At 37.2% G+C, this 13356-nt stretch overlaps 2 protein-coding genes across 40 annotated transcripts in view; one reads left to right on the top strand and one right to left on the bottom strand.

The window, feature by feature from the left end:
* Positions 1–13356, top strand: part of LOC129368050 (ankyrin-3-like) — a 128202-nt gene that overhangs the window by 39004 nt on the left and 75842 nt on the right. The window contains exon 1 of one of the 38 annotated variants that reach the window (XM_055042851.1): positions 10900–10995. The exons of 36 other annotated variants lie outside the window; for them this stretch is intronic. In XM_055042851.1, coding sequence (XP_054898826.1) covers positions 10960–10995 — 36 coding nt within the window. In that variant the 5' untranslated portion in view covers positions 10900–10959. Of the gene's footprint in view, positions 1–10899; positions 10996–13356 lie in introns of those variants that run through there. One more of the 38 variants, XM_055042861.1, reaches the window with a different exon arrangement.
* Positions 6849–9347, bottom strand: LOC129368069 (microfibril-associated glycoprotein 4-like). 2 transcript variants are annotated; one of them, XM_055042894.1, is made up of 6 exons: positions 9310–9347; positions 9186–9228; positions 8615–8815; positions 7927–8023; positions 7563–7730; positions 6849–7483 (listed from the first exon to the last, which is right to left on the bottom strand). In XM_055042894.1, the coding sequence occupies exons 2-6, from the start codon at positions 9189–9191 to the stop codon at positions 7233–7235; spliced, it is 723 nt and encodes a 240-aa protein (XP_054898869.1). In that variant the 5' UTR covers positions 9192–9228; positions 9310–9347; the 3' UTR covers positions 6849–7232. The 2 variants fall into 2 exon arrangements, with proteins under 2 accessions (XP_054898869.1, XP_054898870.1); XM_055042895.1 differs by having other exon boundaries at positions 9186–9224; positions 9310–9320.

Below are 13356 nucleotides of genomic sequence, written 5' to 3'. Positions count from 1 at the left end.
AATAGGAGCAACAACAGAAAAAGCCCGATCTCATTTCCTCTTAAGTTGGTTCCAAGGAACTTTCAGTAACAGCTGATTATTTGATTTTAGGGTTCTGGACACAGACTGAAATTTTAAAAGGTCCCAAAGATGAGGGGGAGCTAACCTATTTAAAACTTTATAAGTTATTAAAAGAATCTTAAAATCTATTCGATAAAAGACGGGCATCCAGTGTAAAGAGGCCAGTATAGGCCTTATATGGTCATGCTTCCTGGTTGCTGTAAGAAGCTGTGCTGCTGTGTTCTGGATCATTTTTTTTTTCTATTTTGTTTGTTTGTTTTTATAAATTGATCCTTTTTTAGTTAACAGCATATTCTCAGTGACCTCAAAATATCTGTTAAAAAATCAATATTTATTTTACAGCTTTAATTGTGCATCTAGAGTGCAGATATAATTAGATTAGCTTATTTTGGCTTTGTAATGTTTATTTAATTTGTTGAATCACAAGAAATCTTTCATATCTTACTTGTAATTTTTTTTGTGAAGTTTATTCAGCAACCAGTGTTGCTACAGGAAGCTGGAACATATATATTAGGAGCCTTATTGAGAACTTGATACATGAGCAGCAGGCATAACAGATAATAGTTGCATCTTCACACGAACTCACTGTTGAACTTGAAACTGGTCAATGCTTTTAAGGATGCATGGCATCATAAACAGTGATTTCTCTTACAGTGTCACAGTGAGTCACATTTTTCAAATTGTGGTGTTGTTGTTAACATGTAACTGTCTTATTAGTTTTATTAGAAAGCCAAAAAGAGGCTGTGTAGTTTTCAAGCATACAGATAACAAAATTGTTCATCTGAAAAGGATTTCTTTAGAGTCATGTCAACAAACCCATAGAAAGCCCAGTAGTGCATATACAAACAAAACACCCAGTTTCTGAATTGGGAGAGCTTTAGTTCCTCCTGGTAAAACTCTTATTTTAGTATGCTGTGATGTGAGCAATACAGTGCCACAAAGGGAGGGAGGTCCGTCACGTCATTTGCTTTTAAATGAGAAGATGAAAATGTGATTGCCAAGGATTATTTTTGGAATATATTCTATTCAACCTTTGCCAGTCTGTCCCCCTCTCCCTGCTTCCACCCACCCATCACTCTTTCTCTGTTACTCTCCTCTCTCCTTCATGGGTGTCTCTCTTTGCCTCCCTCCCGGCAGACATGGTTGTCAGCTGGTAGAAGCCCGTATTGTTCTTCTGGGGCTTGGGGGCTGGAGCATAGTGCACACATTTAAAGAGGTCCCTGGTGACCAGACGTTGTATATTAATCCCTTGACACTTATTTAAGCCAAGCCTTGTATTTGAAGCCTCCTCATTCCACCTGCTTTACAGCCAGCTCACCTTTCCTTCTGCCGTTTTGTGCTCTTTCTGCATGCTGTTTGTAATTTCAGTCACCTTAATGCAACAATGACCAACCAGACAATTTGATGCTTTTGTAGCTTTATAAACACTAAGTGGTTGGATGAAAATGCGTTTTTGTTTGTTAGTTACTTTCAAAAGTAAATGCACCATTTCTGACTTCTATCCGGTGGGACAGACAACCACACCGACTGTGTTACTGAGTGAAGTCTTAAAACCAGTTGAACTGTGATAAGAACTGAAAAGCATAAGAGGCATAAATAGTTTCGCCATGGACTGTTGTATAACTTGGATTCACAGAGCATGAATCCCACTTATTCAGAAATATATTGCTGTCTGTAATTCATTACAGTTATTCATTGAATTACTGAAATAAGCAACATCTTTTGTCAATTTGTCTAGACGGAGTTGGGTATTTTTGATACTTGGTTTTGCTTAGTTACAGTGAAACAAACTGCACGGCATGTATGGACAGACTTTTGCTCCTCATGTGCAGCAAAGCAATCCAACCTTGTTGAGAAAAGAGCATTATGAATTATAGAAAGACTCCAAGGGCAGAGGATGAAGGCAGCTCGAATAGATCTGTAGATCTGAAGGAATAAGGCAATGTCATATAAGAGAGGAGGACTGAGCTTTGTCTATAGAGTCAAAGTAAGGCCATGTGAAAAAAGGTATCCATGACGGAATAATGGCACGCTTGTGGCACCAGGATACAATGCTTATTGTAAAGTGGTTACAGATGGGGGGGCTGCTGGGTTGGAGAAGTGGTGCAGAGCCTGCCAAGTGCTGTGATTGGTGGACAGGGAGGATGAGGAGGGGTTAACTGTGATGCGGGGGAAGCGGTAATGCATCCTCAACACACTGCAAATATGAGATAGGCAGAAAAAAAATCAAATTAAAAGAAAGTGAAGGCATGCTGGTGGGGAAAAGAGATCAGGGAAGAAGGAGTGCTGAGCAGTGGCAGAAAAAATAAAGAGAGAAGGTGAAAAAATAGAGAGAATGATGGAGAGGTGGAGGATGTTGTTAGTTGGATCTTTTATCCTCCCTTCCTCCACCTCCCTGCAGCCTCGTTCTCCTATTTTCTCCTCTGCAGTGGAAGATCGACACTTAGAACTGGGACACTTCATTCATTTATGAAACACACATGCACTGGCATCGCAACAATTTTAACCTTTTCACTTCACTCATTTATTCCTGTTTTTTTTTTAAGCGCTTATTGGTGAAAGGGTATTGATGTAAGGGGCTTGTCTATTTCACCCTTTTGCAACTTGTACATTTGGTACAGTTGTGTCTTTTTTAGGATTTTTTTAATCAATTGTGCATCAATTGATGCCAGGCTTTTGGGTCATGTTACCTGCTTTGACATCTGATCACTTCTCTCTTTGTGCTGTTTTATTCAGGTGCTCATTCACTGTTATTTCTCTATTGGTACAATCAGGTCAAACAAAGATCAGAACTACATATGAAAGAAAATTATAATAGAAATCAGTAAGTTTGCTTTGTTTTTAAGATGATCAGTGCTTTGACTTTTTCCAATAAAACTGTGTCAGCAGAAAATGTCAAATTAGCCAGCCAGATAAACGTGTGCATGCTTCTACATAAATGGTCAGTGTTGTTTTCGGTGAAAACCTGCATTATTTTGGTAAGCTGTGCAGTGGTAAAACACAACCGCAATTTGTGGAAGCAATTTTGGAAAACCGGCTGCAGTTTTGTCAGAGTTAGAACACATTTTGTAGATTTAACAGTTTTGTAATGTAGTATCACTGTCAGGATGGGTTCATCTGATGTTTTGGGGCTGTGCATGTTCTCTGTAGGCGGGGTGTTGGTGTGTGGTTGCAGAGAGTCTCGACACAAACAGGAACTCAGTGTGTGTGGTGTGTCGCTCTCTGCTTTTTTGAGGGATGTTGACAAGTCAAAAGTGAAGTGCTAGAGAGTTGAGACAGTCAAACAGAGTCCACTCAGGTGTAGTTTAGTGAAATGCATCAGAATTTTGATTTCAAACACAGGCTGGAAAAATCTGCAGTTTGAATTCCAGCCATCTGTCTGTCTTTTTACAAAAGCCGGCTTTTAGGGTTTTTTTTAAAGAACCAGATGTAAAAGGCTGAAATGAGAGTAGAAGTCAGGTTTAAATATTTAACAATCTGATTTATGTGTTCTGTTATACAATAATAAGAAATTATGATGCAGTAATGAGGTACACTAGTTTCAGCCTGGAACACACCCAGCTGCAGAACTGCTGAAGGAAAATTAGGACCTGCTATAAATCCAGCTGATACTTCAAGACAAATATTGGTTCTGCTGTGATTCAGGAAATCAATCTGAAATTAGTGAGGGTTTTTATTAAACAGCAGTCTTGCTGTCTGACTATAAATTAGCTCGGAATTTTTTTTTCATTGTTCTTATGGTAACATTTAATTCTTTTTTATTTTAAATGCATGATATATTTTTTAAACATGTGGTACAACATTTCAAGGGTTCTTCCTGTGATCAGTTGAAAACAGCTGCAGCAGCATCTTTCATTTTCTTTATGTTTTGAGCAAACACAGGAGAGTGTATCAAAATAAAATCTGTAGGCGTATTATAAAATCCCTACGATGTGCTAAATCCTCCTTGCTGACATCATACATTATGAAGCATTCGTACAAAGCATGTATGTTGTCAGTAGCAATTTGGCAGTTAGCAGTTTTGATTCTTGGTCTGCAACTATTGGTTACACCCACATCTAAGACTATATATGTGTTTTATCATGATATCATATTGTCAAATAAAAACATTTTTGAAAAAAATCTTATCTACTAACAGCTAAAATGTGTGTTGATAAAGTCATTAAGTTATAAGTTATAATTATCAATTCATTTATCAAACTGATCCTTAGATGTTAGCAGGCTTTGTACAGACAACAAGACAAAAAATAATATTTCATTAAGATTTTCCTACCTGATAAACTTTATGCTCAAACGATGTTAGCAGACTTCTTGGTAAAAGACAATTCTGTTCTTTTTGCGCATCACAAATCAGCTGCTGGTCATATAACCCATATATCACAATATATATGTATATTTTTTTATACTAGAACACAGTTTTTCACTTGCAAAAAAAAAAAAAATTGCTGTTTTTAAGTCCTGTTGTTTTACTTTAAAGTGTTTGTTTTTTGTTGGACAATTTGATTTATCAAATAATCCATTTGCACTAGCGGCGTTTTATGTTCCAAATGAAAGTTATTGAAATGAGATCCGCCTCTCAATGTTAGTGTTTACGTCTGCCAGAGCCACAGAGTCAGCAGAGTGTGGAAGTAGTGATGCTGATGTTGTACAAATTGCTAAACGGCTCTATTGATTCTTAGGACATCTCCTTAATTAACCTAGTCACTGTGAGCTATAAGGGCCACTGCTCATGCAGGACTACTCTGTTTTAAGAAGTTAGTAGTTCCATCAATTTATTTTAAAAATATGTCAACACAAGCCTGGAGATGGTGGCAGACAGAAACAAGAAAATATAAATGTGCAAAGCTCAAATTATATATTTATGTAGCTGTATATGCAAGGTTTAGGTCTTTATTCATTCTTGTTTTTGCAAATCATATCACAACATCTTACACAGGCCATACTATCATACTATTATACTATCATACACATAAAATCCTTGTCACTTTGACACAAAATGTGAGAGACTATTAAATTATGTTATTCCTAGCAGTGCTCCCATATAAAGGTAATCTATAGTATTATTTTACATGTTAGCAAATTTATTGGCTGCCCTTTTTTTTAAAAAAAAAAAGATGTCATGGTCCAGTTAGAGTCTATACCTGTTGTGCCCTGAGCATTTACATGGATGTGTTTTTATGCACCTCGTCTACTGCGCTATAAGATATTTGTATTTGTCTTAATCTATGAAGTTAAGAAGACATCACGTACGTGAATGAGGTTTTTGTGCTGATTTTGTCTCAGAATATTTGCTTCATGATACTGTGTTGATTTCTTCTTCTTGCGAGACACATAACATGTTTAAAAAGTCATAAAATCTATAATTCAGAGGCTGTGTGGCAGTTGAAGTAATCCTGCTTCACTGGCTATATTATCACTATGATGAGTGTATGATTCTTATTGTCATATGACGGTGAATCTGAGCCACTGCTGCGTTCCAGCACTTCTTTGCATGTCTGCCATCTGTTAGTCCTCCTGAACTCAGATCAATATATTATGAGGGGAAGTAGTTGATGAAGATGATCTTAAAGAAGGTCTGTTCATGTATGCAGACTTATTCTCTGCATGAGCAATAGATTTGTATGGCCGCTCCACACAGTCACTGCTTTTCCCTGTTGACATCCTGCATGGTGTGCTTTGCTTTGGTAGAAGGCTGGTGTTAATTTATTCATGAGCATTTCCCCGTCTGTGTCTGAGATGTCAAATGTGGGGGAGCAGCCCCACAGAAGATGCTCCCTTTTTCCAACACCTTTCTGGGCTTGCAGAGGTAAAGTTTTGACAGGCACAGATCTGAGCTCTGTCTTCAGTTTCTTCTTCCTGATTCAGAGTCTGTGTACGCACTCATACAGATGTGTACCCTCAGCTTTGCACCAGCTCCGTGTCTGCAGCCAGCAGCAGGAGGAGCAAAGCAACGTCGTCTGCTGTCGCCCTGTGAGAAAAGAGCAGTGCACAAACCCAATGATGCATAAGACTTCCTTATGTTCAGTGCATGTGTCTTTAAAATACTTTAAAAATGTGCTGAGTTATCTGAGTCATCACTACAAAAACCTCCCCCAAAAAAACAACAACAAAAAACTGACTCATTAATCGCTATGTGAAAGGAGTGACAGAAAGCAGGGGCTCTGACGCGTTTGTGCCTGCTGTTTTGATCCTCCTCCATCTGTAATTTTAGTGCTGTGAGAACACAGAGACTGCAGTGGCCCATCAGCCAATCAGAAAGCAGCTCTCAGCAGCAAATCAGATGCAGCATAACATACACGTACACACAAACCCCAAACACACAACTTGTTTTTATCAGCGCCTTTTGTTTGGGTATCAGTGTATACAAATGCATCACAGAACTTCAAACCTGCACACATCCTAATATAGCTTACAAAATAAATTAATAAAGTAGATATATAGTTTATTTATTTTCTAATTTCATCCCCTTACTTTGAAAGGAAATTTGAACTTTAGATACTCTTTGAGTTATCTTATCTATGGTTATCTTATCACTGCTGAAACACAAGTGCCTGTCTGCTGCTGCAGTTCTTGCAGTACTGCTGCCTGACCACCAGGGACTGGCAGAGGACTTGAATTTTAATGAGAAGAGATTTGCTTCTCTGTGTTTAAGTGAAGTCATTTATTCACATGTGCATTGCTAAGAAGTATAATTTTTATGAAAAAAATGCATTACAATAATTTAATTCAGAAGGTAAAACTCATATGTATATACATATCGATTTTACACTAAAGAGTTAATGGTTTAATGTAGTGTTTTTTATCTGTATGATGATTGACAGAAAATCTAAAGCCCAAATTCAGTTTATTAGCAAGTTTGAAAAGACCAATAACATATTTTTTTTTAATATATAACATGCTATGTCTGTGTAACGAATCAACAAAATCACAGGGAAATATTGAAGTTAGAAAATTGTCTAGTCATTGACAGCCTCCAGAAGGAATGTAAGCCACAAGGTGGGCCACGAATCCCACCTTGGGATTAATAAATCATTTTCAAATTGAAAACATTAAATTTCAAAATGTTCTCCATCTGTTGTTTGAACATTGAAGACAACTGGAGTTGTGTGTTCTCTGTAACAAGGAATTGTGTTAATGTGTTAGGTCATGTCCATGAGGTCTATCTCCAGGTTTTACCCATCAACTGGTCTGATCTTCATTATCATGGTTTTGAGAGAGTTGTCAAGCCCTTTGAAAGTCCTCCATTGCACACCAGCTGCATGGGGTGAAGGACCCCAGGTGTAGATGCCGTTTGGGTTGGCAGTGAAACAGCTCCCATACCAGAATCCACCATATGTAAGCCTGGCACAGTTTGAGCTATTCTCATCTTGATCTTTGTCGGTGGTCGTGAATTTCTTTCCATTGTGATAGCTTAGAGAGTCTCCTATTTGAAGAAAATCATATTTATTAAAAAATATTTACAGTCATTCTAAAAGCTATTGATTAAGAACAAGATGTCTTACCTGCTGATCCTTTTATGAAATTTCCCAGGTTTAGCTTGTATCCCTCAGATTCTGGACCAACGGAGAAAGCAGAATAATGAGCAAACACCTTCTGACCATCAAAGTCCTCCATGTCCACCCTCAGCTCATAGTTTCTGTCTTGGGTCAGCAGGTGCATTACTTCCAGGCCTAAAAAAAATAAACAGCAAACAAACTTTCAATGTTTAAGTGGACTGCTCGTAGTCAAGGTAAGGAAAGTATTATGTATATTTTTTAATCTAAATAAGCACAGAAAAAAAGAAAACAGACCAACAGCAGATATGTTTATTAAAAGTCTTTACATGGTGTGAATTTCTTCTTTTTTGCATGATTAGTTTTGTCATACCCAACCAGTACTCTCCAGCAGCATTCCCAAATCCAGATTTGTAATGATCCCACTTCATGAAGAAGTTGACTGTGCCATCATGTCTTCTCTGAATCACCTGATTTTAAACAAAGAAACAAAAATCATCATGCCCCCACAGTAATCCTTTCTTAAAATGGCTGAAATAAGCAGACACGCATGATTAGAACATCAAAATTTTAAGAAATTTGCCTTGTTAAAACCCCAGAATCTTAAGCTGTTGCTGTGTAGGTTAGGATTGAAGCAAGGGTGAGCAGCATCATGCTGAAACTGAACCAGCTGCCCGAGAGCTTCAGAAAGAAGATGGCAGCAGTTCCTGAGTCCATTAATTGTGGTCTCAAACAAATCTGAAATCACTGTGGGGGAAAAAAATCCTCAGGTGTAGATACTGTTTGGGTATCTGGTATGAATGCCAAAATCTGGCTATCCAACCAATTTCACCCTTAGGGCAGGTTGCAAGGTGCTAAAATTTGTCTAGAAAAATCCTATCCCATTTACAAATTTGCATTATTGTCGGCTTTAACAATAAAACCATAAACCAGCACATCTTCAAACTTATGATAAAGTAGCAGGGGGATAAAAGCCCAGACATAAACAGATGGGTGTCCTCTGGAAACAAAAAACAAGTTACTTGTTTGTTTCGTAGTGAACTTTGGTCGCTCATCCTCACCGTCCATTTTTCTGCAGAGCTACCAAGGTTATCATCTTTGTCCATGTCACAGTAGACCATCACAGGAGAGGTGGGGCCTGCTGGGTAGATGGTGTAAACTCCATCCAGACCCGAGCCGGACCTGTAGACGTCACTGCAGTCTCTGGGCCGAGGCGACTGATACGCAGCTGCCGGCAACAGCAACGCCAACACAACTCTGAGCTGCAGATTAGAGATAAAATACATAAATTAATTCTTCTGTTACTCTGAGGATGAAACAGAACAATAACATGAAGACAACAGGATTTAAAAGGAAACGCAGCACGCAGCTCAAAATACAGAATAAATTCAAGAAATTATATAAGAAAAAACAGATGCTTAGGAAAGTAAAATGCATTTTGATTCTGTAAAGGTATTTCTAAGAAAACAAATGTTAAACCAACGTAATTTTTTGCTTTTCATTATTCGATGTGTTGACTTAAAGTGCAGGAATAGGCTGATCAAGTAAGGCTGAAGAATATGTTCAATGTAAGAGGAAATCTTTGTGGTTGCAATGGCACTGAAAGTAAATTTTCTTTATTACAACTCTCACCATCATTGTGATATCAGCTCCTTTTATTTGGAAACACGACTAGCTGAAAAGAGAGCACATGCATATTGAATTATTTCTGAATTCAATTTACAGTTTCATTTAAACTGATCATTCATATTCTTACCCTATTTAGGAGAGTCGTCACACCACAATCAGTTTACTGGATGAACACATTCTTTTATATTACTGCAGCTCTGCTGGTTGCAACACTCTGTGTTTTCCCTGGTTTTCCCCTGAAGTCATACTGTTTATTTTCTCACTGATTTGGAAATATCGGTGTGTCGCATGTACAAATGCTATGACTGTGCTGCCTAAATCACTTCCTGATTAGTTTAACAGAAGTAAGGCAAAATCTTTGAGATTGGAGGGCTTCCTTGTCCTCACTTTAATTTTACCTCATTAAGGAATTTGGCTGGGGCCACTCCAAAACATTGTTACTTCTAGATATAAGAAATATGACAGTAATTCTCATATAATGATTCATGTGCCTGATTTTCTGCTTCCAGCAGGAAATTTCATGTAGTGCAGAGGAAAGTTATTGGTCAGTTAAAAGGTGTTTTGCCTTTCCGGGGCTCCTTCATGATGAGGATTGTGGGTCAAACGTGGGTCAGCTACTCTGGGAGGTTTTCATCATTTTGAAGCTGGTTCATCTTTGCTTCCAGGTGTTTTTGGAGTGCATTTAGACTTGAGAATCAGTATGACTCCCTAGTGATACGATGGTCTAACATATATTTCACTGCTTTGAGAATGCTTCCAGAAAGGGAGAAACCTCTCTACTAAAAGCTGTTTTTGCTGGATACAAATATGTGGCACCAATCTAAAAGAATAATAAGCATGCTTTCCAGTGGTATGAGTTGTGCTGGCTAGAAGCATTTTGACAAGAAAGAAAAAAAATTCAACTAAGCACTAATGTCTTACTTTTTGTGGAATGTCCAGGTATGGGTAGGTCAGATGATGAATCCAAGAGTTCTCCATTAGATGTTTAAGTCGTTGAATATTGTTTTTTTAACCCAATCTTTTCCACAAGGTTTTTGATGACCTGTCTGCTGTGTTTTGTTGTTTTCATGATGCTCTTTGTTGGTTGATTTCAGATAATATATAAGTAAGTAAGTCAATATTATTTTTTACATAGCAACTTTCTCAGACAGCAATCACACAGTGCTTAGTAGAAAAAGTACAAATCTGTAAAAGCAATAAAAGCACATATAAATGTGTTTTTATTGCCTTTACTACATTAAAAAAACTGACTTCCACTTCTGCTATTTTTGAGAATTTTATTTATGAAACATGTTGAATTTTGAGTTTTACTTTTCTTTCCTTTGATAATTATGAACTGCTTTGTTTCTTATAAAATCCCAAGTAGATCAAAGGTTTGTTAGAATGGAATTAATGTAAAAATAAAGGCTCAGAATTGGATAAACGCAACAGGACATATTCAACCTTTCCCAGTCGGTGGTATAATTTAGTCACATACAGAGCAGCATGTTGTCCTCAGAGTTCTTGTTGCTCCAGTGAGAGCTTGTTCCAGATTGACGTTGAAGCTTTTCTTTCTTGTTCTGGACTTTCTCACTCATAGCCAGGTATTTTTAGCTTTGACAAAATACCCCTATCGCCCTCTCTTCCTCTCTCTCACTTTCTCTCTCTCTCTGTGAGGACCTCCCCTCTCCCTCTCTTTTCTTGCCCCCATCCCTCTCTCCCTGGCTTCCAGGCCAGGACTAGCTACCACAGTCATTGACTGCTCAGGTTTCACACTTTAAGCTGCAGGCTGACAAACATGGCAGTGGAGGAAGCAGCAGAATTCTTGGCAGAAGTAAGTCCTCACTGTACTTTACTGTAACATCATTGACTGTAATCAGGCTTCATCTCTCGTAATGGATTCTACACACATGCTAACGTGTGTAGAATCCATAGGGGTGGGACTCAGTGATGCCATGGAGGCTACTGGTTGAGCGATGGGACATTAGTGGTTGATGTTATAGGCTGAGCTGATGGGACAGGTCGCAGTGATAACTTTACTGCACCACTCTGCTGCAGTGCACGGCTGTGTAGATGTGAATGTATGGGTATGTCTCAGTGTAACCTTTCACTCTGATTATACATTTATAAATGCCTGCTGCGTTTATGCTACAGAGTATGGACATTCAGAGTTCTGCATATGCTGTTTTATGTTACATGCTAATATAGATAGAGGCATCTGACCTTGGACACTGGAACAAACCAGTGTGTTTGTGGGAATAGAAGTGAAAAAACTCAGGCAGGAGAAATTAAAATAAATCAGACAACAAGGTTGATGTTGATGTTTGACTAATAATTGCAGCATTAGCTTAAAGGACAAAAGCCAGTTGTCACAGTGTGAAACAGTGACAGTGATATGCGATATGCACTATGCAGTATAAGCCTTCTTAAAGGGATAGTTCAGATTTTCTCAACTGAGATCATGGGAATTAGGTATGAACAGTCTGTGTCTTATCTACCTCAGATATTTTTTCATTGAGGAGTTGATTTCACGTCACAAGAACACACAAAGAGAAAAACTAAATAATACCATGCATAAAGAGGCGAAAAATCATGGCTTCGCTTGTACAGTGTTTGGATTGATGGATATTTGGACATAATTCTTGTCTATTTCTTAATTATAAAGCTTTAATAGTTTACTCATAGGATTAGCCTGTATTTAACTCCATCTATTTTCAAGCAACTCTGACAAGCTTCTCTGTCCTTACTAAAGTAGAGGACCCTCAAAGTAATTTACTTCCCCCTCCTTATTCAGGACAAGTTGCAATTTTTTGACTTTTTTCTTGTGTTTCCCTTAATCTTTGCGGTGTTTTTATGTACTGATATTCTCTAAATGTCCTCTGAGACCTTCGCAGAACAGCTGGATTCATACAGATTAAATTACTCAGACTAGAGGGAGCTGAACTCATGTGATCACTCCACTTGACAGCTTTCCATTCATAAATGTTTTTATAAATTATGTATAATTCTCATTTCACTTGCAATTAATTACTTATCCATGTTGTCTTTATCCATGTCATAAAATGTATTACAATTTGCAACAAGGTATACTCCAACAGAAAATCTCCTCAGTAACATAATTTTTTTTAAACTAATTGCATAAGCAATTACATTCTTAGATTATTGCTTGTTAAAAAAAAAAAAGTTTTATTTCTGTTGGTTTAATGTTTATTAAATACGTTGCAGTAACCTCTCACATAAATTTCTATTGATTTGTTTTTAGGTTTTTTGTAACACAACAAAATGTCAAATAATAATAATAATAATAATAATAATAATAATAATAATAATAATAATAATAATAATAATAATAATAATAATACATTGAATACTTCTGTGAAGTATCTATAAGAACAGGTCTTGTTTTTAAAGATCTTGACTTTCCTGTTACACTTTTAGTCTCCTAATGTGACAAAAGGCTATAACTTCCCCTTTGTGTTTTTTTCTTTATGTAATATCATGCCACTCAGGTTTTCATGCATTGCTGTCTATAATGTAGTCGTAAGTACTGGCAGCTGAAGATGGTCCATTTGAACTCCAAGTACTTTTGAATTTATTTATTTTTTTGTAGTTTTTTTCTTTTTTTACTGTAAAGAAACAACCACAATCATTACACATTATGGAATAGATGTTGTTTCCTTCTCCACATATAGTCACCATTTGTTCCTTCTATCTTAACCCAGTTTGTGACTAAACTTGTTAACATCATTAAACTGTATTATTATTTTTGCCTCTGTAATTGGTATGTTCTTTGTACTTTTACCTGTGATAACCCCCGCAGTCTGGATGGTGTAATACTGTGATGAGCAACACAGTGATAGTTTGACACCAACTAGTGACAGATAGAGGCACAGAGGAAATCATTCAGTTTCATATGTTATTGGAGGAATTATATGAAGGTTCTCTTAAACAGGAAGGCACTGTCGGGACCATTTCCATTAATCACCTGATGACTGACATGAATATGTAAACTGGTATGCTTATCACTGTTATTTAAACTCTAGCTTTGTTACTTACTTTCTGAGTATTTTTTAAACACTAAAAAAACTTTAATTTCTGCAAATGCGTCAATCCATTGCGTTACTTACCCTTAAGTCTGAGTGAAGTTGTGTTTCCAAACCTTTGAGTTTGAGTCCGTTTTCATATATACTTCTCA

The sequence above is a fragment of the Poeciliopsis prolifica genome, unplaced genomic scaffold, assembly GCF_027474105.1.
Source record: "Poeciliopsis prolifica strain line A6 unplaced genomic scaffold, Auburn_PproV2 SCAFFOLD018, whole genome shotgun sequence".
Taxonomy (NCBI): domain Eukaryota; kingdom Metazoa; phylum Chordata; class Actinopteri; order Cyprinodontiformes; family Poeciliidae; genus Poeciliopsis; species Poeciliopsis prolifica.
This window is presented reverse-complemented; position numbering and strand designations above follow the sequence as displayed.